The following is a 23,730-nucleotide window of genomic DNA, read 5'->3' as shown; positions in this document are numbered from 1 at the left end:
AAGTCCCAGGTTGTCACCTGTACTGATGACCGACTGGCTATAAATTGGGAGTTCTCATGACCTCTTCCTCGTTTGATAATTTGCTTGAACACTTACTTACGTTTACCATTTTATTATAAAGGGTACAGCTCAGGAACAGGCAAATGGAAGAGGTGCACGGGGCAAGGCATGGGGCGAGGGGCACAGAGCGTCCATGCCCTCTCTGGTGTGCCATCTTCCCAGAACTTAGATGTGTTCACTAACCCAGCTCTCCGTACCCCATCATTTAGGTTTCTGGGCCCCACTCTAGACCTATTGAGTCAGAATCCAAGAGCTGAAGTTAGAATCCGGATTCTCAAAGATGTCTCCAGGTGAGCTTTTTTTCCCCCAAAAGACTGTTGTTTAGAACTTATTTGCAGAAAAACTGAGGCGACAGTACAGAGAAATTCCCATACACTCAGCACTGAGTTTCCCACATTATTATATTCTTAACATCTGACATTAGCATGATACGTTTGTTACAATTAACGAACCAATACTGATACATTATTAACTATCGCCCAGGGATTATTTAGGTTTCCTTTACTTTTACCTAGGGCCTTTCTCTGTTCCAGGACCCACACTACATTCAGTTGACTTGTCTCCTTAGGCTCCTCTTGGCCATGGTGGTTTCTCAGCCCTCACTGCTTTTGATGACCTTCACCGTTTTAAGTAGTCAGGCATTTGGGAGGATGCCCCACTACCAGAATCTGTCTGATGTTCTTCCCATAAGATTGGGAGGAAGACCTCAGAGGTAAAGGGCCATTCTCCTCACATCCTGTCAAAAGTACATACTAGCAACATGACTTATCACTGTTGATATTGACCTCGATCACCCGGCTGAGGTCGTTTGTCTGCTTCCCAACTGATTTTTATGCCAGAGAAATAACAGGTGATGGAGAGAAAGGTCTCTGACAACCCTTTAAGGTCATGTTCAAAAGAAAGCAGCCACAGCAATGGGACAGCTCACAAGCAGAGAGCAGGTCTTATGTGCCAGGCAGGCACTGTGACAAGCCCCTGAACATGACTTCATTTGCCCCCCACAATCCCACGAGGTGGGCGAAGTCATTCTTATGTTATGGATGAGGGAGCTGAGATTTCTTTTTTTTTTTCTCTATACCATATGTATTAGTTGCATCTTTAATCTGCTGTGGTTTTTGTGGATAAACTTTCAAATATGACTATTAAAGTAGCAAAAATTGTAAGTTTATATCATATTTTAACTTGCCAGGGAACACATGTATCAGATCTTCAAATAGTGTTGTTTCACTCAATGTTGTTTCATTGATGAGAAAAAAAAAATAAAAAATTCCTGGCTAGGGCCACCGTTTGTGTGGAGTCTGCGTGTTCTCCCCATGTCCGCATGGGTTTTCTCCAGGTACTCATTCTGGTTTCCCCCCACATTCCAAAGATGTGCCCGTGAGGTGAAGAGGCAGGTCTCAGTTGTCCTGAGTGAATGTGGGTGTGGGTGTGGGGGAGCTGAGTTTTCGAGGGCCCACAGCCAGAGGCTCACGGAGCCACATCTTCTTAGCGCTGCTCTGAGCTGCGGGCTGCCTGGGAGTGTAGGGTGAGGTGAGCCATGGTGGCAGGGCCTCCCCTCCCAGGTTGGCAGCAGAGACAACAGACAGGCAGTGCTTCTTCCCCTCAGGGCCCAAACCGGAGCCCTAGTCAGAGGCTGACTGGCTCCTTCTGGCCCGAGTGTTCCAAGTGGGAAATACCCACATGCCTAGAGGGTATAACCAGGCCAGGAAAAAAAGTACACAAGGGACTAAGGCGTGCAAAGCCTTGAGAAATAAAATCGGCTGGGGAAAAAAAGGCTAAAATTTTTCCTTTTGGTAATTTTCTTGATGGTATCAGAATAGAGCCTTTTAATCCTGTATCTGCCACATATATTTAACCATTCCCTTACTGATGGATGGTAATCACATTTCCCATTTATAACTACTATAGTCAGCTATGAATATCCATGTACCTGTAACTTTCTGTAACCTATGCTAGTAGATTCCTGAAACTGTAACTGATGAGTTACAGGGCGGTATTCACATTTTGATACATACTACCAAAAGCTTACTTAGTTGTATATTCTTAGCAACTGTATACATTGTCCATTTACCTACATCATCACCAATGCTGGATGTTATAATATCTTTTTATTCCTTTTTTTGAAAGTCAAGGAAAACTCATCTTATTTTCATCTGTATGTCTTTCATCATTAGAGAGGTTGAGCATAATTTCTGGTTTACTGGACATTTGGATTTCTTTTCACATATATATATACACATATATATTATGTATATATATACATACACACACAATTCATGCCATCTTTTTATTTTATAAAAACTCTTTATATATTATGGATATTAGTTCATTAAATATATTGCAAATATTTTTATCAGTCTGTCATTCATTTATTGTCTTTTCCTCCATACAGAGGTTTGTTCCTTTTCCGTTGGGTCAAATCTGTTGATCTTTTCTCTTACAGCTCGTTTTATGTCACAAGCAGAAAAGCTTCTCCCACTCTTTGCTCAGTTATCAGTTCCAGCTCATGAACTCTGATCAACTCTTACCTTTATCCACCCACGGCCCCACCTGCCTGGCCTTTCAAGGCAGAGCTTGGCCCCTCAGAGTCCCGGTGCTGGCCGGAACCAGGGAGCTGCTCGGGACCCAGCCGTGGCCTCAGGCTCTTCTCCAGCTCTGCTGCCACCCGGGGGGCTGCAGCCTGGATGGCATCCTGGATGCTGTGTAAGTCCCACTGGGTCCTCAGGAGGGCATCGTCCAGGGTGAAGAAGCCATCACGCGTACGCCGCACTTGGGAGCAGACAGCAGTGGTCTTTAGCTCCAGGCCGATTTCATGCACCAGCCTTCGCAGCTGCTTCTGCGTCTCATGCATGCACTGCACCTCTGCCAGGGACACACCAGGACACATACAGTGGTCAAGGGCATAGTCTCTGGTGTCCACTGAACTAGATGCACACCCCTTGATACCTCCTGGCTGTGTAATAACCTTAGCAAGACACCTTCGTTCTCCAGGGCTTTGCTATTCAAAGTAGAGCCCAAGGGCCACCCTGTGGGTGCTACCTGAAAGCTGGTTAGACCTACAGAATCTCAGGCCCCACCCACACCTGCTGAGGCAGACTCTGCCTTGTAAGAAGATGCCCAGGTAATGCGTGGGCAGGTTGGTCAAAGCGCTGCTTTAAGACTTGGTTTGCTCATCTGTAAAATGGGTGGTTGTGAGGAGTCTAAGGGATAATTGATTTAAGGGGCTTAGCATGGGGAGTCTTGGTCAATGCACAAGAAAAGGAGTCCCTGTTTCACACGGTCGACAAAGAAAGGAGTGTGTTGGGGGCCGGGTGGGGGCAGTTGGCGCGGTGACAGTGCTGTCGATGGCCCACATCAACTTGAAGCACTGGCAGCTCTGCAGACGAGCTGCTTGTTAAGGGCTGGCTTCAAAGGGTGACTCAGCAGGAGCTAGGACAGCATTTGTCCTGAGTGCTGTGTGCTCGGCCAAGTCCAGCCCAGGACTTGGGAGGAAGTTGGCCCTGCTGCCATGGCCAGCCGAGATCAGGGCTGGGATGTGCTGGCCTCTGCAAGGGCATTCTGCAGTGACCCCCAGACACCGGAGCCCCGTCTCCCTGCACCAGCTTCCGGGGCGACTTACCTAAGAGGAACTCTGGAGGCGCAAAGTGGAGGCATCGGATGCCGGTGATCAGCATGGGAGACTTGTTCATGGGCCGGATCAAGCCTGTCACAGCCATCTCATATGCCTCCTGCGTCTGCAGGTCGAGGTTGGAGTACCTGGGAATCAGGAGCGGGCAGAGTCGGGGGGCTAGCGTATGGTGGGGAGCTGAGCTGACTGCTTACCCCTGGCCCTGCCCACTCCTAAAAGATGCCTCTCCATCTCCCCTGCCCCTCCACGTGCCTTCGCAGCAGCCGTTTCTGTCTCCCTTCCAATCCCTAAATGCAGTCTACCCTCCTCTGCACACTCTCCCTGGCTTTCCTCTCCACTAGAGCATATACTCGCTGGGAGGGAGGCTGGTGTCTCTTGCTCCCCTCAGCTTCCCAAGGGCTGGCCCAAGACCCAAACACAGGAACACTTCCACATGCTGTGGCAGAAATGAGTGGTTCATGGATTCTGCGCCAGGGCAGGCGGAGCCTACAGGAGCCCCGTGGGCATGTCTTGCTCTCCCAGCACTTCCTTGAGGGCCCCTCTCAGGAGGTGTGGGTCGGGCCCCACTTACAACACCAGGGCCTTCTGATGGGAGCCTTGGATCAGGGCCAGGATTCGGTCCAGCTTCTCTCTGGTCACGTGGTCTGGAACAGCCAGGGGATGGTTAGCACACAGGTGCCCACTGAGGGTGGGCGACAACAAACTGACAAACTCCCTTCCCTCAAACCAGCCCTGTCCTTGGAATCTGGAAGGGGTTCCAGAGCATCCTCTGGTCCCAGGATGGGGGTTAAGAGTCCTTTGAGAATCTTTTGAAAGCTCGGACCTCTCTTCTCAGAAAAATACACATGAATTCAGCATTTTGAGGACATTTTCAGGGGGCTCACAGACTCCAGGTTAAGTACATCTTCTTCTGGAAATGAGGCTCAAAGATGTGACTTGCCTAGTATTCTGATCTGGGCTTCCTGAGCCCCACTCTGGGGTTTTCCACGCTAGGAACCCTGGGAGAGAGGGTGTCATCTGCCTAAATGCAGAGACAGGTGGCAAGAAGCAGGAGTGGCTCTGCCCGCTGGTCCCACTGAGTGACCGTGGGGCAGACAGCGGCAAAGCCTGGGGATACTCAAACCCTGCCGGCAGGCTGATCCTGCAGCCCCGCTGGGGCAGGCAACAACTTCTGGCTCCAAAGGCCAGAGTTCTGGGAGCAGGTGTGGTGACCGAAAGCTTGCCAGCTTGGAAGGGCCTGGGCCTCTCATCCCGTCTTCCTGGCTTCATTCATGCTGTTGTCTTACCTGGAATGCACCTGCCACTGCCTCCTCCCCTCTCATTTATAGCCCAGCTCAAATGTTGCCTCCTCCAGGAAGCCCCTCCTGGGGCATGATGCTTCATCCTCCTGGCTCCTGCCACTCTGCACCTGGGTCTCTTTCCCACCATCTAATTTTATTTGGTTTTTACATTACATTTTAATTGTGTAATTGATATGTGAATCTTCTTTTAGAAATTCAGTCGGCACCAACAAACATCTCCCCGCCTCCAAATTATGGCTTCCTCCCTCCCAGAAGTGTCACTTGGTTGTTGTCTTTAGATGTGTTTGGATGCTGACACACACCTACACATACAAATATATACTGCTGCCTTGCCATAATTTTAATCTTCTCCAGAAGATTTTAATCTTGCCATAATTTTAATCTTCTCCAGAAGATGCAGAGGTGTGTGTCTCTTCTCCTTGCTACACTGTGAGTTCATTGAGACTGGGGACCCCATCTGATTTACCATAGGTACCCCCAGTGCCTGGAACAAGGTTGGTGCTCAAAAACACCTACCAAATAAGCAAATGCAATCGATCCTATGCAGTAAACCACATAGGGAGAGCGAGAAGTGAAGAATGGGCCATCTGAACATCCATCCCTCCCTCCCTCCCGTCCTCCTTCTCCAATGTAACAGCACCTCCCACATCCCAGGCCCTGAGCTATGTGTGACCACAGGATGGAAATTACAGTCCCTGCTCTCATGGCTGACAGTCTGGTGGGGAGGTGGCTATTAAATCATCACTAATTATGAGTTGATTACTATTCTGGAAGTCCATTCAGTCTAAGCCTGGAGGCCAGATAAGTTTTCCTGGGGAGCTGACATTTAAGCCAGTTGAGGAGGCAAAGGGGAGCACAGCGCACTCCTGGAAGACAGAATGACATGTCCGAAGGCCCCAATAGCACCCTAAGTTTGGTGCGTCTGAGTAACTAAGAGGGAGCCCGCGTGGCCCTTGTGGGGGTGAGGAATCGGGGAAAGCAAACGAGGAGGCAGCCACAGAGGCTCCTCCCATGTACCCCAGGCTCCCCCAGGCTCTCACCGTATGTTGTCTTCTCCACCAGCCGCCCGTCCTCACAGAAGTCGTCTGTGGCTTTGCCCAGGAGGCCGCGTACTGTGTAATCCTACGAGGACACGGAGGGGACTGTCCAGACAGTGTCCCTGCTCTAAGCCTCAGTGCTGACGGAGGTGCTAGTCTGAGGCTGGGGGTGGGGTCCCTCAGGTCCCCTGGGGAAGGGCCCTGGACGTTCCTATGGCAATGAGGACTGGCAGCCTGCAAAGGGTGCTGACAACTAGACCGTGACCACCCCATGCCTCCACGCCGCTCACTCCAGCCCAACCTGACAATTTATCAAGCTGGGCCCCTCCTAGCATAGCCTGTCGGCTTCTCTCAACCCTCTACGTATGACTGATGTAGCTAACTGCCACAAATCAGAGTAATGACGACGATGATGACAGAGAATGACAAGAGGGACACTGATCGAGCATTTACCATGTGTAGTGACTGCACTGCCTATTATATGTAGTCACTAATTTAATCTTCAAAGTGACCCTATAGAGGAGGTACTATTACCAGTCCCATTATAGAGATGAGGAAATGGAGGCACACAGATATTTAGTAATCCACCCAAGGACCATAGCTGGTAGAACGGTAGAAGCTGGTTTTGAACCAAAGCCATTTGGCTCCCCCGTTTGCGCTATTAACCATTAAAAATTCACGCCCTCTAACGTGACAGCTCTGCATACACTGGTAGTGCCAGACTCCATGGCCCCAGCCTGGACGCAAGCTCCCTGATGCCTGGCCAGTGACACCCACTTCTCAGTCTTGGGGAGAGAATGGAGTGGTGTCATGTTAAGGTTCTAGTGTCGGACAGGTCCAGGTTCAAACACCAGCTCTGGCCCTTTCGGGCCGCGTGACGCCGAGCAACCGACATCCTCTCTCTGAACCTGTTTTCTCCTCTGTAAAATGGGTTCAGAACAGACCCCACTTCACGGGGAAGTTGTGAGGCATCTACGTACAGTGCTCAGCACAGAGCAGGGAACATGCAATCAAGCCAGCAGTGGTTACCACGGATTGTCACTGTCTTCCACAGAACACGACCACAAAACACGCTTGCTGATGGCTTGGGTGTTGCCCCTTGAATCCTCTCAGCTTCAGAATCCTGCCAGTGACACCCAGGGAAAGGACAGTCCGTGCCCAGCCCCCGTACCTTGGTGAGGTGAGCATTGTACATGTCGGTGAGGAGACTGCGTCCACGTCCCACGCCGAGCACTGAAAGGCACCCAGCCTGATCTTACACTTGGCTCCCCTTTTCTGTTTCTCTGAGACCCCAACCCCAGATCCGCCAACAGAGCACTCCCACCTCTAATGCCGCTGAAGCCAGCAAGGGGCCAGGGAGGGCTTCTACAGGGGGCAAGTGAGCTCCTCTGGGTATATGTAAATCAGATTTCTAGGCCCCACACACAACTGTCCCTGACTCATGGTAGGGAGGGGCTTCTGATACACTCAAAAGTAAGAGACCACTGGCCCAGTCACATCAGCAGTGGCCTGAGCATGTCCTTTAACCTCCCTGGGCCTCAGGCTCCCCATCAGTAAAATGGGGATAAAAACACTATCTGATTCTCGCAGTGTTGTGAAGACTGAGGCAATGCACAGGAAGCGGTCAGCACAAAGGAAGGGTCCTATAAAGGGGCCTTGTGGCCACTTCCTGCCTTTCCCCGCCTCTATTTCTTCCTCCGGCTGAAGGAGAGAATGACCCTCTATTCACTCCTGGAGAGGGAGAACAGGGAGGGGGGCATGACATCACGTCTGCCTGTGCCCTAGGAAGTGAGACGAGGGGACTGTGACTGGCGCATATGGAGGATGTGGATACTGCCTGACCCTGGGGACACAGATGGTTCATGACTCAGGGCTTTGTGTGTCTAGCTCCAGTGACATCCATACCCTGGTTAGTGTGGCCAGAGTCACACGCTTGGCCACTCCACGCAAGTGATGACGGTTTCCCCCTCTGAACCAGGGGCATTCACTAGCTAGCCATGTGACCCAGGACGAGTCACCTAAGCTGAAGCCACACTTTCTTCGTCCATAAAATCATACAATAGCTACCTAATAGGACTGCTGTGGTGAATACACGTGCATGAAGGGCTTCGTGCCACATGTCACATTCAGCGGTCATTTGATAAAGGTGGGCAATTGTGAACTCCCCTCTTCCACCAGCTGATCAGACTTGGGGCAGGAATCAGAGGACAGCAGTAGTGGGTAATGGCTGTCAGGGTGGAAGTGGGCTGGGCTCCTAAGAGCTTCCCAATCCTCTATCACTGCACCCCCAGACTCACCACATCACCTACCAAGCACCCCAGACGCTTGGGCATCTAGCCGGTGTCCCACACCAATCTTCAGGCTGGTGAATGCTGGTCCACGTACTGGAAAAGAAACAAATGAGGTCCCTTTCATCAGTGAATCCAGACTCCAGGATGACCTTTGGGCTGCATCATTCCTACACGGCGGCCCATGGAGCCCAAACCAGGATTAGCTTGGACTCTCAGGCTTCCCCACCATGGAATCTGGGGCCTAGAACCATTTCCGCAGTTCCCTGGGTCCAGAGAAAGGGCAACCCAAGATGCCTGTTACCCTGCCTATCACCATTCCCTGAGTGAGACATTCTCAGTGGACTGGGTATGACACTGGCAATCAAGATTGTGGGGTTCCCTGCCCAGCTCCTGCAGAACGAGCATTCTGGCCACTCTCTCGGTAAGAAAATGGAGCCTGTGAGCTCCTTAAGGCAGGGCCTGGGTCTGGCTGTTCACCGTCCTACCCCCATAGCCCAGAACTCACCAGCTGCTCAGAAAATAGCTACTGAAAGAATAAATGACTCATCAAAATACATAAATTAAAATATCTGCAGTCTTTTTGTCTATCGATTATACCTCAAGAAAGCTGTAAACACACACACAACACACACACGGAGTAAATGCAGGAATGAACCAGAAGCATTTACACCTCTGTAAATCAAGAGGAATCTAGGGGGAGGGTATGGGGTGGTTAAGAGCCAAGCCATGTTACTTAATGTCAACATTGAGTCTCAGTTTTCTCACCTGTGAAATGAGAAGAGGATTCACTTCATAGGATTGTGGTGGAGACTGAATGAGATGGTATTTGGGATAAGCTTAACACAATACATAGTACAATGTAGATCCTCGATACATCTTACTAGTTATTGTTATACTGTAGTCACTGAATATCACTGTTGTAGGAGGTTTAGAAGATCCTCGTCAAACCCCCTTGGTCCTCCGGACTTCTACCTGAGGGTCTCAATTCCCAGTTGGAGTCCCAGGATAGTAAAGGGGTCAGTTAACTACAGTCCACAAGCCAAATCCTACAGCCTATTTGCATAATGGTCCACAAGTTAATTTCCTTTTCCGTTTCTCAGTGGTTCAAAAAAATCAAGTGAATAATAGTTTGTGACATACACAGTGTCCATAAATAAAGTTTTATTGGCACACAGCTAGGCTCCTTGCCTTACACATCACCTAAGCTGCCTTTGCACTACAATGGCAGAGTTGAACCTGCAAAACCTAAATTGTTTACTATCTGGAAAATTTTCCAATTCCTGGTCAAACTGGGACAGGAGTCTGAGCGCTGAATGGGAAACTGACGCTGGGCAGAGATTTCCTGGGAAGGGACGCCCAGGCCCCTGCCTGAATGTGCCTTACCCAGCAGATGGTCCGTGAGGGTGGGCACACTGGTGGCCGTGAGGGTCAGTTCCTTTTCTTCCCTTCCTTCCATGGGCCCCAGCAGGAAGCGAACACGTTGTTCGGGGGCAGGAGGCTTCCCAGCATTGAGACCTGAGCATACACAGATAATGAGCATCTTGTCATTTGTGTTCGAACGCCTGGAGGAGGACGGGCAGGGAAGTACGGAGATGTAGAAGCCCACGGTGTAGGGAACAGAATAGCCGTAGTTAAGAAACAGACCTGGGTTCAAATCCTGACTCTATTACTCATTAACTGCTTATAACAACGGACAATTCTGTTTACCCACCCGAAAACAGGGGAGAGTAAGGAATAACAGAGTGTCTAGAACACATGATTAAGAAAGCGCTCTGCCCAGCCGACTAAGTCACATGACTTTTTTTTTTTTTTTTTTTTTTGCTGTAAGGACCAGAAACGGAAATGGACTCCCGGGAGAAAGCGAGCGGAATCGTCAGGCTGGAGCCACTCACCCTTCAGAAGCTGCAGCTCCACGATATCCCGCAGGTGCTTCCATTTTAGCCCCGGGGGTTTGTAAGCCGCGAAGAGCCCATGCAACCGCGCTAAGCCGGCGGACCCCATGCCTGAGGCCGGCGGTCGCGGCCAGCAGTAAAGCCGGATGGACGGAAGTGCCGTACGGTCCGTCACCCAAACACTGTCCTTACAAGGGGCGCCGCCATGTTTCTCAGCCGGAAGCGGTTCTCTTCTTAATATCCTCGGGGGGGAAGGTGCTGCGGCAAACGAAGTAGAGCCCAGCACTGAACCCCAAAGCTAGCGGGCCTTACTTGGAAGTCCTTTCTGGGGGTGAGGTGAAACGGAGAGAGTTTTACATCGGTAGAATAGGTGGCAGACAGGTCGTCTGGGTTTCCTTCTCATACTTAGCGATAGGGCCCTTTCCTGTCCGAGCTACAGTTTTTCTCCTGAAAAGGCCCTACTCAGAATAGTGGGGATCGAGTTCTTTTGCCCTTTCTGGCGCCCGGTCGCCAGGGAAGTTTGGAGCCTCGACCTTGCCCCACCCATTCTCCCTTGGACCTCGGACGTGCGCGCTGTCATGGCGACGCAGCTGCTCCGGGCGTTGGGCCCCCTCCGCCTCCTCCAACGCTCCCCTGGGCCGGCTGCAGGCAAGTGGCGGAGGCGGGAACGAGTCCTGGAGGCCCCCCCCCCCCCCACCTTTGACCACGGCCTTTTTCTTGCTCGCAGATGTCCCCCTCCGAGCCGCGAGCCATGGCACCAGCCTGCTCTACCCCGAACACATCCCCACCTCCCCGCTGCAGAAGGCGCTGTTGGCGGTGGGCTCTGCCGGAATGGCCCTCTACAACCCGTATCGCCACGGTAAGGCCGCCCGCGCCCCGCGCTGCGGTGGAGACAGCGAAGGTTCGGGGCGCTCCCTCGCATTGGAAGCCTGGGCAGGTCCCGACCCCTGGCCAAGCTTCCGTTTCCTGTGGATAACTGCAGAATAGCCTAGGCCAGGGTACCCAAACTTGACTACACCTCATAATCACCCGGAACGTTTCTAAACATGCAGATGCCTGGGTCTCACCCTAAACTCACTTACTCTGCATCTGTCAGGCGTGGAGAGGGGCGAGAGGAAGGGGCGTGGAATCTGAGCTTCTGCCTTTTGAAACTACTTCCCAGGATATCCTCTCATCCAACCACAATGAGCACCTCTGGACTAAAGAGATGATTTATAAGCACCCAGCGAATGATAACATCCCACTAGAAATTTAACCTTTGAGAAGTCAGGGACCATACTGCCCTGTTCCAGTGTATCGGCAGCCTTTTGGGTAATGCCTAGCACGTAATACATGTCCAATAAATGTTTGCTGGATGTATGACTGGAACATCCTAGGATTCTACGGTGCCTTTCTCGTCCCTCCCAGGATCCTTAAGTCTGGAATGTACTATTGCTCCTACTAATAAAAACGATAATACTAACTGCTCACTGAGCACTTAGTCTGGCTGCTCGCTGCGCTAAGTGCCAAAAAAAATGTATACACATTTTAAGAAAGGAAAACTGTATTAAAATTGTAATAATATATACCGATAACAAAAGATGAATACAAGTCACGCTTGACTTCTTCAATGACAAGAGGTGCTCAAAGTGGTTCCCATCAGCGTCCAGACACTTCTGATTACGGTGAACTACTGCTTGAGCAACGTTGACCAGTGTCCACTTGTACACATTTTTTGGCACTCCTGGTAGATATGTGTTTGATTTCTCACGTTAACGCTGTAAGAAAGGTGTTATCAGCACTTCACAAACTAGGACACTAAAGCTTGGAAATGTGAATCAATTTGTACAAGATCACCTCGACAGTGGCTGCACCTGGGCCTGAACTCAACACTGATGCCAACGCTTGTACCTGTCAGTGGAGCCTTGATAGTCTGTTGTGATAAGAGACGTGAAAGTGCTTCATAACCTGCTTAAAGCACTGTGCTAATCAGAGCCACCTCACCCCAGTAGATTGATAACATTAATACTAATAACTATAGATACACAGAGCCCTAACTGTGCTGAATGACTTGCTAAGCATTTAACATGAATCTTTCATAACTAAGAGGTACATCTTACCTGTGTTATCATTTAGGAAATTAAGACTCAGACTAGGTCAAGTCACTTACCTAAGATCCTATCTTCCATTTGTCCCCATTTCTTTCCTTTCAGACATGGTTGCAGTTCTAGGGGAGACCACAGGACACCGTGCCCTGAAGGTCCTCAGGGACCAGATGAAGAAGGATCCAGAGGGTGCCAAGATCCTGCAGTAGGTCTCAGCTCTGCCTGGAGGGTTGGGGGGGCATTCTGGGGGATCCTGCTCTCTCTCTCTCTCGAGTCACACTGTTGCACTTGGGAGCTCTTCTTGATATCCGGGCTATGGATGGCTGCACAGTCTGGGCACTGCCCAACTCCAGGGGTGCCACTCACTTAGACGCTACGGTGACGCCTGCGTAGTGTCGTGTGGTGGCTTCAGCTCAGTTCCAGCCACAGGACTTGGTACATTCTCTAAGCTCCCATAACACATGCTAGCTGTATCCCCCACCCCCCCTGCAGTGCCGTTTCTGAGTACCCCGATCACATCGGAGGCCTGGCTGCCTAGATTGTATCCCTGCAGGCAGGAACCACAACCATAGCTTGGGGTGGTCTCCTCCATCCCTGTCATCTAGAACGTGTTCCATCAGGACTTGTGGCCCCATTGCTGCTCTGACCCTTCACCTCGCACACCCTTGCTCTAGCTGAACCTTTCACCTGCCTTTGCTGGCGCCCTCCCAATACCTAAGTCCTGCTTTCTGCCCTGCAGGGAGCGTCCCCGGATCTCCCTGTCCACCCTTGACCTGGGCCAGCTCCAGAGCCTACCTGAGGGCTCCCTCGGCCGCGAGTACCTCCGTTTCCTGGATGTGAATGTGAGTTTCCAGCTTCTGTGCATTTGGCAGTCACTAGGAAGGTGAAATAAGTGGCATGGGAGTGATGGCCCCAGGAAAGAAGAGCCCTGAGCTGCCACCAAGGGCAGGAGTGCTTTTCTGTCTCTTGTGCCAAGGCTTTATCATTTTTTGTGGGACAGGTAAACGGGCCAATAGCATCGCTCTAAGGGATAATACTTGCCAACATGTATGAATCTCTTGCTGCATGCCAGATGCCAGGCTCAGACGTGATCTCACCGAATCCTCCCAATAACCCTGTCAAGTATGTTTCATTATTATCCCCCTTTAATAGATGAGGAAACTGAGACTCAGAGGAGTTAAGCAACTTGCTGACTTCACACAGCCAGTATTAATGGCACCAGTATTCAAACTCAGGTCATGCTGTTAACTGCTTCACTGTGTCCCCCTGTTCCAGAGACACTGCTTTCCCTGGCGTGTAACAAGTTATGGCACTCTGCACCCCAGGCAGGGCGGGGACAGGGACCGGGGGAGGGGAGCGGCCCAACTACTGAGGAATTCATTCACTTGTTCAGCATCTGCCATGTGCCATCCATTGTTCCAGGTTCTGGGGACACAGCAGTGAACTACACTAAGTCCCTGCCCTCATGAAGCTAATATGCTGACTGGGGAGGTAAATCAAGCAGTAAAAGAAAGAAATTTTCATATGAAAATTCATACAAAAATATTTGAGTACTTAGAACATACCAGGCACTGTTCTCGGTGATGGGGATACAGTGAACAGAACCAGCAAAGAGCCTGTCTGTGAGCTTCTAGTCTAGAAGATGGCGCTGTGAGAACAGCAGTCACCGTGCTAGAGGACCAGGGTGGCCACTTCAGACAGGCGGTCACGGAGGCCCCTCGGAGGAGACTGAGAAGAGGAGGAGGAGCCAGCCCTGAGGAGGCAGGGGAGGAACATTCCGAGCAGAGGGACTGGCACACGCAAGGTTTTGTGTGTTTAAGGGAAGGAGAACTGACCCATGTGGCCATAAAGTGAGTGGGGAGAGGCAGCCAGTGGTTGGGATCAGCCGAGCCAGGCCCTGCTGACCGTGAGAAGGAGTCTGGATTTTGTAATAGGAGCAATAGGAAGCCATTGAGGATTTCAAGCAGGAGAGTCATATGACCTGGTTTATAAAAGGACCTTAGGATACAGGTAGGTACCTTTCCTGTTACTCTCCCCACCCACCCATGTACCTGCCAACACGAACATATCCCAACAAAGGACCTCCGTGAGTGGCTCTCCAGCCAAGCCGCAGAAGCCAGCCAGGCGGGAGAAAGTGAAGGAGTGAGTGGAGGTGGCTTTAGAACTGGGTTTCTCACCCCTGGCACTGTTGACTTTTTTGAACTGGATAGTTCTTTGTTGTGGGGACTGTCCTGTGCATTGTAGGGTGCTTAGCAGCATCTCTGGCCTCTGCCCACTGATGCCAGTGGCACCCCACCCCCTAAGTTTTAACGACCACAAATGTCTCCAGACATTGCAAATATCTCCTGGTGGACAGTTGAGAACCATTGAAGGTTATTATCCCTAAAAAAAAAACCTGCTCCCCGTACTCTCCTGACACTTATCCCTGCCCCATTTTATACCTTCTCCCTCAGATTTGACCTGGATGCAAGTTATTTCATCGGTGTGAAACCCACCAGGGTGACCTGCCCCCAGTGTCACCCAGAGAGGGATAAGCTTTTTCTGAAGTTCCCCCAGAGCCTTTTGTCCTGTTTCTGTGGAGGGGATGGGACTACCAGGGCCTCCCTGGGCAGCTTGCCCAGTCACAGACCTAGTTGTGGTAACAGCCCTAGAGATTGTGACAGTTCTAGAGGACGGAAACCAGTAGCCCAAAGAATGTGAACTAACACCTTTATCCAGGCAGAGATTTAGATCAAAGTTCAAGGTGGGGCCACCCTCCCTGAGGCTGATCTCGGTAGGGGGTGCGATCATCCTTGTGGCATCAAGATTACAGGCATGGGCTCTAGTTAAGAGCCGCCTGAGTTAGAATCCTGCCTCTCTTTCCAGCTTTATGGCCCTGAGAAATCATTTGACCTTTCCGAGGTTCAGATTCCTTATCTGAGGAAAGGAGACCTAATGTTTACCTTCCAGGGCACTCATATGACTTATTAGTGATGGAATCCAATAGACTTTGTTTCCAGTCCTGGCTCAGCCATTTGATTAGCTGCGTGATCTTGGGCAATTGATTTGATTTCTCTGAGCCCCATTTTTCTTATCTATATCATAACAGTATCTACCCCCAGAACGTCATGAGGATGAAGTAATGTAACTAAAAGCTATACAGTGCAGGCACATAGTAGGGATTCAGTAAATGTCACTGCTGTCAGTATGATCACCTTCAGCTTCACACAGGAAATAGAACTGTGCAGAACAAAGTAGGACGCAGGACCCCGTGAGGCCTGGACACAGACCATAGCACCGACCACAGCACCGAGCCAGCAACCCCAAAGCAATGAAGACAAACTTCTCGACCTCTAGACAGGAAGACCAGGCTATTCCCACTCTCTGGGTGCAAATGAGGATTCAGAGAGGCAGTGGGTGGGGAAAAGGAGGACGTTGACATCCGTGCCTGGGGTCAGAAAAGTGCCTGGGGCTGGCCTGTTAATTGCGGATGCAGAGATGTTTCTTCATCCAGGCCCTGAAGAAAAAACAGTGAGCACCACAGAGCTGGCCCTGTCCTGTGTGGCTGACAGGCAGCTGCAGCACTGTTCATAGAAATAGAACGGAAGCCACATAGGACATTTAAAGTCTGCTACACACTACTTGAATAAAGCAAAAAGAAACAGGTAGAATTCACTTTAATAACATTTTGTTTAGCTCAATATGTCTAAAATATGATTTCAATATGTAGTGAACATTTTGAAAATATTGAGATTTCACATTATTGTCCTCATAGTACGTATGTTGAATCCAGTATGTATTTTTCACGGACAGCACATCTCAAGTGGAACTTGCCTCATTTCAAGGCTCAAGGGCCGCACGTGGTGAATGGTGCTGTGCTGGACATTAGCCATCGCCTGCACTAAACATCACGATACAATCGTGTTGAGTGTCAGAGAAAGGTACAGGAGACTGCAAGAGACCATAATGTGAACAGGAGTGAGCTCCCCTTGGAGGGGACACTTAAGCCCGGTCATAGGATGAGCAGGAATTGTCAAGATGAGGGTGGTGGTCACCTAGAGTGACCTAGGCTGCAGCTCATGTTGAGGATCTTTCTTCTTTTTAACTTCGGATTGTGGTAAAAACAAACAAACAAAACGTAAGATTTCCCATCTTAACTATTTTTAAGTGGACAGCTCAGTGGAATTAAGTATATTCACATTGTTGTGAAACCATCTCTAGAGCTTTTTCATCTTGTAAAACTGAAACTCTCTATCAGTGAGACACTCCCGCTTTCCCCTCCCCCTGGGGCTGCTTTGCCATAGATTTCAACAGGTTACATACATTGCGTGTGAGTCGGGTTAGGCTGAGGGGGTGCCAATCCCACCGCATTCCCTTGCCTGGGACTCCCCTGTCGGCAGGTACAGACAGAAGCCGAGTCCCCAGAGAGTTTTTTTGGGGGTGGGGTATGAGTGGTAGGAGCGGTTGACAGAGTTGAGGACATGCTGGCAGTTGGGCCTGGGAATCGTGGGGACAGGGTCTCAGGGAGGCCCACGTTTGTCAGAGGGTCTCCCCAGACACGCGAGCGCCCACCCGGTTCGTAGACGATGAGGAGCTGGCGTACGTGATCCAGCGGTACCGGGAGGTACATGACATGCTACACACCCTGCTGGGGATGCCGACCAACATGCTGGGTGAGTGCCGCCTTCAGCTGCCTCGGGAGTGGGCAGGGGTGGGCGGGGCCTGCCGGCCAGCCTGTCCACCCAGCTCTGTCTGCAGGGCCAGGGCAGGGCGCACCTGTCTCTGCCACCCACCAATTGGCTGGCTCGGTGCCTCATTTTCTGCTTTCCCCAAACATCTTGGTGCCGTCTCCTCGGGCTCCACTGCCTCTTATGGCTCCTACACTGATAGAGCAGCATCTAAGCATCAGGGCTCCCTCTTCTGACACCCTCAGCAGCTCCCCAAGGCCTAGAGGAACCAGCGTAGCTATGGAGTCCTCTGCATTCTGACCCCAAGCTTCCTTTCCAGCCCTTATTTCCTTTGGCTCTTTCTTGGACCCCCTCCTCCCTCCAAGCCACGTGCCCCAGGGCCCAGCACAGACCAGACTAGACGCGGCTGACCCCTGGTAGCACTAACTTCCCTTCATGGACACCACTGGCTTCTCTTCCTGGCCCCTGCTCACCTGCCATCTCATCCCCGCCCTGCCCCCAGGGGAGATCGTGGTGAAATGGTTTGAGGCCGTCCAGACCGGCCTGCCCATGTGCATCCTGGGTGCACTGCTTGGACCAATCCGACTCAGTGCCCAGTAAGTTCTCAAGTGGCCGGGGGTCCGGGGAGAGCTCAGAGGGACCAGGGCTCCAGGAAATCGAAGAGGATGCAGCCTCTCTGAGCGGCCCCGGTGGTCCCCCAGGAGGCCTGGGTGGAAAGAATGGGGTGGAGAGGGGAAACTGGCCTGGCGTGGGGTCTCCAGGGCCATGAATGAAGCCTGGATAATTCATGGGAGCCGAGGGTCTCTTGGGCCGGCTTCAGTGCCAGGACAGAATGATGTGTTCAGGGCTGGGGGGCAATCTAGTGTTAGTTTCTGGAGTTAGGTAGCCTCCGATTTAAACCTGGGCTTTGGCACGTTCAAGATGCGTGGCTTTGGGCACAGGATTTTAACCTCGGTGAGCTTGTTTCCTCATCCGAAAAGTGGCAATAATAACTACCTTTTTCTTCTTGGATCTGTGTGAACATTAACTGAGAAAATGCACATTGATGTAATATATAGATGAGGTATTTTAGAATTGTACATTTGGAACCTACGTGATTTTACTAACCATTGTCACCCCCATAAACTTAATTTAAAAAGAAAAGAAAATGCACCTTGACTGCTGGGCACATAGGGACCTTGGGACCTTACGTTTCCTTTTTCCTCTGCTGCCCCACAGGAACCTGCAAGTGCTGGTCTCGGAGCTGATCCCATGGGCAGTTCAGAACGGGCGCAGGGCCCCCTGTGTCCTGAACCTGTACTACGAGCAGCGCTGGGAGCAGCCCTTGACGTCTCTGCGGGAGGAGTTGGGCATCACAGACCCCCCCACCCCCCATTAATGTCTTGAGCCTGGCCTAGGCCCTGAGCTGCTGAGCCAGGAGGGCCCGGCCTAGCTCCCCTCCCCCCCTACCTCAACCGCCTCCCCTGGGGGGAGAGGTCTCCTTTGCCACTACGTTTGTTCTTTTCTTTGAACACTGACCCTTGGACATCATTTATCAGAATTTGTCATAACCACTGCTGAATGGCTTTGAGGGCCAATCCAGGAGGGAACAGGCAGTGGGGTTCCCAGGGGAGCCTGGAGCTGCCCATGAACAGATATCAGTCATCTAGGCTCGGACTGGCACGTCTCAGGTCCACAACCTCTGTTCTGGACCCCTCCCTGCCAGCCAGGGCTTTCTGGGTGCCAGGCTGGGTGTCCTCCCAGGAGTGAGGACTAGACCCAATTCCAAAGGTTGGAGAAGAGGGAGGCAGAGGGGGAGGGGAGTCTCTGCTGTCTGGATAAAGGCTCCCATCATGTCACGTGCGTGCTACCCCTGCCTTTGCTCAGGCAGGCTGACACTGGCAGCCTGGGGCCTTTGAGCCCCGGGGGCAGACGTCCCCTCCAGCCTGTGCTTCAGCTGCTTGCCCCATTCCTCTGGTCTGAAATCGGGCAGATCGGGATTCAAGCTCCCAACTCCTCCAGTTTTCTTGCAGAGGGACTCCGGGCAAGTCCATTTTCCTCTCAGCCCATTTCATCAATACAAGGGAAATGAAAATAGCGCCCACTTCCTCTGGTTCCTGTGGGGGTTTCATGAGGTGACGCTTAGTAGAAGGGCTTCAGAGAAAGGACCCAAGGGGCAGAAGCAATTGTGTTGTGTTTGCAGGCGGAGGAGGCAGCTGTGAGACCAGCTTCGTTTTGGAGTGGCGACCAGGCATTTTCCTTGGGTCAGAGCCAAGGAGTGGGGAAAGGCAGGGAGAAAGGTATTGGTGAAGAGTAGATGGCACTATCTTTCGATTTAGAATCAGATCTACTCTCAGAACAGCAGTTCCCCATTGCGTGGATAGGGCAACTAAGGGCCAGAGATGGGCAAGGAATTGCCTGGAGTAACTAGAACACAGGCCACAGGCCTCTTGATTGCTTTTCCTGTACCTCAGTTTTCCTATGGATCATAATAGTTACCATGTGTTTATAGCTGTACTATGTGCCAGGCTGTGCCAGGCACTTGGAGGCATTATGGCATTGACACCTCCAACAACTCGAGGAAGGTGGTACTGTTGTATTTCACTAATGGGGCTCAAACCAGCATTGGTGGTCTGAAGACCTGCTTATCACTTCCTTATGCCTACCGCATCCCCGTCCAGGGCTCCCCGTGGTACAGGGAGGGCATGGGAGGCTGGAGGCCAACCTTGGAACCGTGGCCTTTTTAAGAGGGAAGGCTTGTCCTGAGCTCTTTGCATTTCTGCAGAAAGAGGACGGGGTTGGGGGGAGCTCCTCATAGCTCATCAGTCGTTGCAGTATAGGCTACCTTTCCAGAACTGCCAGCTGTTTCCATGGCTTCCCAGGGCCCCTAGGTACCTCCATCTCCCGGTCAGTAAAAGTCAATGGTGCCAAGGTCAGAGGAGAAAGGTCAGACTCAACTGGCCTCTGCCCAGCTGGGTAGCTCACCTGCTCCGGCCACTTTCTGCCTGCATAACCCTGGGCCTTCCAGCACTCAAGAGAGGGGTGCTGGCATCAAGATTAGCTGGGAGTGGGAGTCCTATCTCCAGATCAGAGGGTGGCACTTCTGCACCAGCTCACAATTGGAGAAAAATTACACTGGCGATAGCTACCACTTACTGGGTTCTTGCCATAGCCTGTGAGGCCCTGTTGACTTCTGCCTAGAAACTTCCGATCTTCATCTCAATAAACCACGTTGGCCTTTTTCCTGTCTTTTTGTCTAGGTCATTACATAGTCCGCTCCTTGTCATTCACGTGTGTTCAAATGTCACCTTGGAGAGGCCTTCCCCATCCAGCCCCCCCGAAGCAGTCCCTTCCCCTCTATCACATCACCGCATTGTCCAGAGTGCTTAGCCCTCTGAAATTAATCTTACTTGTTCATTTATTTCTGAGTTCCGTGTCTGCTCCAGGACAGGGACCTTGTTCTTTCCCTCACTGCTGGGAACAGTGCTTGGCACACAGCGGGGCTTGCTGCTTCGTCCCTGAAGGATTGGATGCCCGGCCTCGTGCTGATCACCCCTCAGGCAAGATACTCAGTCCTTACAACAACCTCACTTCAGGGTGCAGACCCCGGGTCTCAGATTTGGGGAATGTCGTGGGGTCACAGCTGGGGTGTGATGGAGGGAGCCTATCCTGGGACAGGCAGGTCCTCTCCCAGTAGCCAAGGCGATGCGGGGATGCTCCCTTTCCCTCTGCCTGATAAAAGCCATATGTAGCTGACCCCAGAGCAGTGGTTGGAGGCACAGGCTCTAAAAGTAGACGTGACCTGCCACCGACCAGCAATGCAAACTTGCAGTCACATCATCCCTGTGAGCCTCTGTTTTCTCATCTGTAAGATAGGGAGAGTGCATGCAGATCTCACAACAGGGCCTTGTGTGTGTGTAATGTTTTAGCACATAGCACTTAGGAAATGGAAGCTGTCATTTGCCAGGAAGGCCCTTGGAGGCCTCTGAAGTCACCATGTACACAATAAGCCAGAAGTATTTATTTTGGGCACACCCAGAGTGGGAAGACTTACACAGCTCAGAGGTCACTAAATGCCAAATGCAACTGATATCTATGGGGTAAGTACCTACTGTGTGCCAGGGGCCAAACCACTCAGTCCTCTGGGAAGGCTTAAATCAAGTGAGTCCAAATGTCAGCCTCTGATAAGTTTGAAGATTTAAGTGCTGATGTTAGTTCTCTAATGCAGGGCAGATGGGGGTCATGTCCCTGGAAAGGAGCCCTCTGTGAGGTCAGCCTAAGTTCAGCTTGTCCCACAAATGACAGCACCCAGCTCCTGCCCTTCCTAAGAACCCTCCATGGCTGTTCACTGCATCAGGATAAACACAGCCACAAAGGCTCTTCCAATCACTTCCACCACATGTATCCTGATGCACAAGCCCACTAGTCTTCAATCATTTCACAAATATCTTCTAAATGTTTGTTGAATGCTCGGGGTTCCACAATGATCAAGACAGCTGCATCCCCTCCTTGGAGTTGAGCAGCTATGGCAGCTGAGGGCCTGCCATGCGCCACCCCATGCCGAGAGCTTGACAAGCATCATCTGATGGAATCCCTACCAGGCCCAGGAGGCAGGGACCATGATCACTGTATTCCCATTCTGCAAATGGAGACATTGAGACTCCATGGGGACAGGTGATTTGCCCAATGTCTCGCAGTCGGGACTGAGTGCAACCCAGACATGTCCGATTGCAAACTAAAGAGACATCACAAAAATGTGTGGAGGGTGTTGACAGACGTACAATGAGTCCTTGGTGAGGGAAAATCTAGTGACTTGATCTCCACCTGCCCTCTCGGTGTGTCCAGCTAGACTATCAGCAACTTGAAGGCAGGCTGTCTTGTTCCCTCTATGTCCTCTTGCACCTACCTTTCAGGCCTGGCCCAGTGTCTGGTGGGGTTACTGCTTTGGCTTCACTAAAGCGACCAGCTTGGGTGAAGGAGAGCAGGTCTGGTCACCACTGCCCTCCTCCAAATTCTCACTTGTGCTCTTTGCATGTGACCTCAGCAGTCAGTGTGGAAATAATTATATTTATACCCCTGGATCCTGGTGCAGGTGAGTTCAGAGCCTTCAATTCACTCTCCATCATTCATTCAGGAGCTTCTGTTATTTGTTAAGCCCTGTGGATACAATCAGAGATAATTTTCATGTCTAGATTTTGTAGGTGCTTTTTGGTTAATGAGCCTATAAGCTACAATAACAAATGTGTCAAGTGCTAATTCAAATGCTCCCCAACTCTCCACACAAACCCTGTGAGGTAAGCACTCTTAGTATGTTCTCATTTTTATATATAAGAAGAAATGGAGACTGAACTTTCAACTGAGAAGTTGACCCAAGTCTGTTGGATGGCCATGTCCGTAACCACGGCACCACACTGCCTCCTGAATGTAACACCCAAGAGGGAGGTGGTGCTTTAATTTAAGTAGATCCCCCAAAAGTATGCACCATATGTACACACATATATATATATATATATATATATATATATATATATATATATATATTTTTTTTTACTTGTGTTTTTCCACGACCCATCAGCTCCAAGTCAAGTAGTTGTTTCAATCTAGTTGTGGAGGGTGCAGCTCACAGTGGCCCATGGGGGGATCCAACCAGAAATCTTGTTAAGAGCACCGTTCTCTAACCAACTGAGCTAACTGGCGCCCCGCACCCTATATTCTTGAAGAAATAGGTCCAAATACTTATCAGACCAAAATTTCATTTTTAATCCCTATGAATAGACCCTGAAAACTGGCCCTACACCCTTGTAAGGACTTCTGCTGGACTAAGGGATTAAGGGATCAAGGGATCTATTCAAAGACTAGAGGCAACTGTGGATGCTCGACATGTTTGATAACCAAGGAACCAAGTCTGCAGAGGCCCAGAGGGGCACAAGGCTGGGAAGCTGGCCAATGGCCCCGAGCTCAGCAGGTGGCATGACAATATTGTCACTGACTTAGAGGTTGGTTTGCTACATAGTCCAGAGTCATCAGAGGCCAAAGTTGCGTGCAGGTCTCCAGGTCCGTGCCCTTTGTACCACCAGGTGTGCCAAGTTGCTTACAAGATACCAAGGATGGGAAAGGATTCCTATATAGTAATCGCGATGCCAAGTTTACTGTTGTCCCAGAAGCAGAGGTGACAGGTGCTCAGGTCCGCAAGTCTTCTGAACGTTATAAAGGTTACTGTAGCCATAAAATATCTAAATGGAATTGAGGGAGGAGTTGTCAAAATTAAACTTGGTGAAACTCGAACACCACAACCTTTGAATGACCACCCCAGGTTCAGCTAGAAGCCCAATGCGCTCTCCATTGAGCAACAGAGACAATTAATGTAGCTTACCCCTGGCTCACTTCTCTGCATGAAACCGCCTTTTCACTAATAGCTCTCGTCTAGGATGTGTCGCTGGGCCTTTGCCGAAATCTATCTGGGTCTGAGCACGGACTCCGGATTCTCTGCCAACGGTGCGGGTAGGGGTGCTCTCCCCTACGTCCGGACGCCTGGGGATTGGGGGTTCGGGGCGCAAGCAGAGCCCACCTCTCTCTTCCGGGTCCTGGGCGTGCCTCCGCGGCCGGGCGGGGCCGGGCGGCGCGAACTACAACTCCCAGAGTGCCGCGCGGGGCCTCGCCCGAGGCCGTCGCGCGAGCTGGGCAGGCTGGGCCTGGCGGCATCGGGCGCGCTGGGGCTGCGCTACGCCGCTGGTTCTGCCGCTCACCGGCGGCGGCGGTGGAGGCGCAGGAGGCGGTGTTGCCGCCCGGCG

General features: G+C 51.2%; 2 protein-coding genes and 1 long non-coding RNA gene across 5 annotated transcripts; 1 reads left to right on the top strand and 2 right to left on the bottom strand.

Moving 5' to 3' along the window:
• Window positions 1-2,333: 2,333 nt before the first annotated feature.
• Window positions 2,334-11,369, bottom strand: TRUB2 (TruB pseudouridine synthase family member 2). 2 transcript variants are annotated; one of them, XM_019728713.3, is made up of 9 exons: window positions 11,292-11,365; window positions 10,210-10,467; window positions 9,701-9,832; window positions 8,336-8,410; window positions 7,198-7,259; window positions 6,030-6,111; window positions 4,260-4,332; window positions 3,680-3,816; window positions 2,334-2,922 (listed from the first exon to the last, which is right to left on the bottom strand). In XM_019728713.3, exons 1-9 carry the CDS (start codon window positions 11,296-11,298, stop codon window positions 2,591-2,593), a joined length of 1,158 nt encoding a protein of 385 aa, XP_019584272.3. In that variant the 5' UTR covers window positions 11,299-11,365; the 3' UTR covers window positions 2,334-2,590. The 2 variants fall into 2 exon arrangements, with proteins under 2 accessions (XP_019584272.3, XP_019584273.3); XM_019728714.3 differs by lacking the exons at window positions 6,030-6,111; window positions 7,198-7,259 and having other exon boundaries at window positions 11,292-11,369.
• On the top strand, window positions 10,533-20,181 carry COQ4 (coenzyme Q4). The gene is made up of 7 exons (XM_019728715.3): window positions 10,533-10,857; window positions 10,937-11,068; window positions 12,402-12,498; window positions 13,033-13,135; window positions 16,816-16,945; window positions 17,463-17,556; window positions 18,179-20,181. The coding sequence occupies exons 1-7, from the start codon at window positions 10,788-10,790 to the stop codon at window positions 18,336-18,338; spliced, it is 786 nt and encodes a 261-aa protein (XP_019584274.1). The 5' UTR covers window positions 10,533-10,787; the 3' UTR covers window positions 18,339-20,181.
• Window positions 20,182-20,302: 121 nt separating this feature from the next.
• LOC109445898 (uncharacterized) lies at window positions 20,303-23,609 on the bottom strand. Of its 2 annotated transcripts, XR_012495967.2 has the most exons (4): window positions 23,313-23,609; window positions 22,491-23,172; window positions 21,846-22,096; window positions 20,303-20,804 (listed from the first exon to the last, which is right to left on the bottom strand). It is a non-coding gene; the product is annotated as an uncharacterized LOC109445898 (long non-coding RNA). The 2 variants fall into 2 exon arrangements; XR_002137102.3 differs by lacking the exon at window positions 20,303-20,804 and having other exon boundaries at window positions 20,939-22,096.
• Between the last annotated feature and the right edge of the window lie 121 nt (window positions 23,610-23,730).

This window comes from Rhinolophus sinicus, chromosome 16 (genome assembly GCF_057876585.1).
Source record: "Rhinolophus sinicus isolate RSI-liver-muscle chromosome 16, RSI-T2T, whole genome shotgun sequence".
NCBI classification, from domain to species: Eukaryota; Metazoa; Chordata; class Mammalia; order Chiroptera; family Rhinolophidae; genus Rhinolophus; species Rhinolophus sinicus.
This window is presented reverse-complemented; position numbering and strand designations above follow the sequence as displayed.

Excerpts from the sequence above, each read along its gene's own strand:
- COQ4 (XM_019728715.3), top strand. The coding sequence starts at position 10,788 with ATGGCGACGCAGCTGCTCCGGGCGTTGGGCCCCCTCCGCCTCCTCCAA. Across the intron at positions 11,069-12,401 it reads CTACAACCCGTATCGCCACG|ACATGGTTGCAGTTCTAGGG; the intron begins GTAAGGCCGCCC and ends CTTTCCTTTCAG. Across the intron at positions 17,557-18,178 it reads CCAATCCGACTCAGTGCCCA|GAACCTGCAAGTGCTGGTCT; the intron begins GTAAGTTCTCAA and ends GCTGCCCCACAG.
- TRUB2 (XM_019728713.3), bottom strand. Across the intron at positions 4,333-6,029 it reads GGTGGAGAAGACAACATACG|ACCACGTGACCAGAGAGAAG; the intron begins GTGAGAGCCTGG and ends TGGCTGTTCCAG. Across the intron at positions 2,923-3,679 it reads GCCTCCAGAGTTCCTCTTAG|AGGTGCAGTGCATGCATGAG; the intron begins GTAAGTCGCCCC and ends TGTCCCTGGCAG.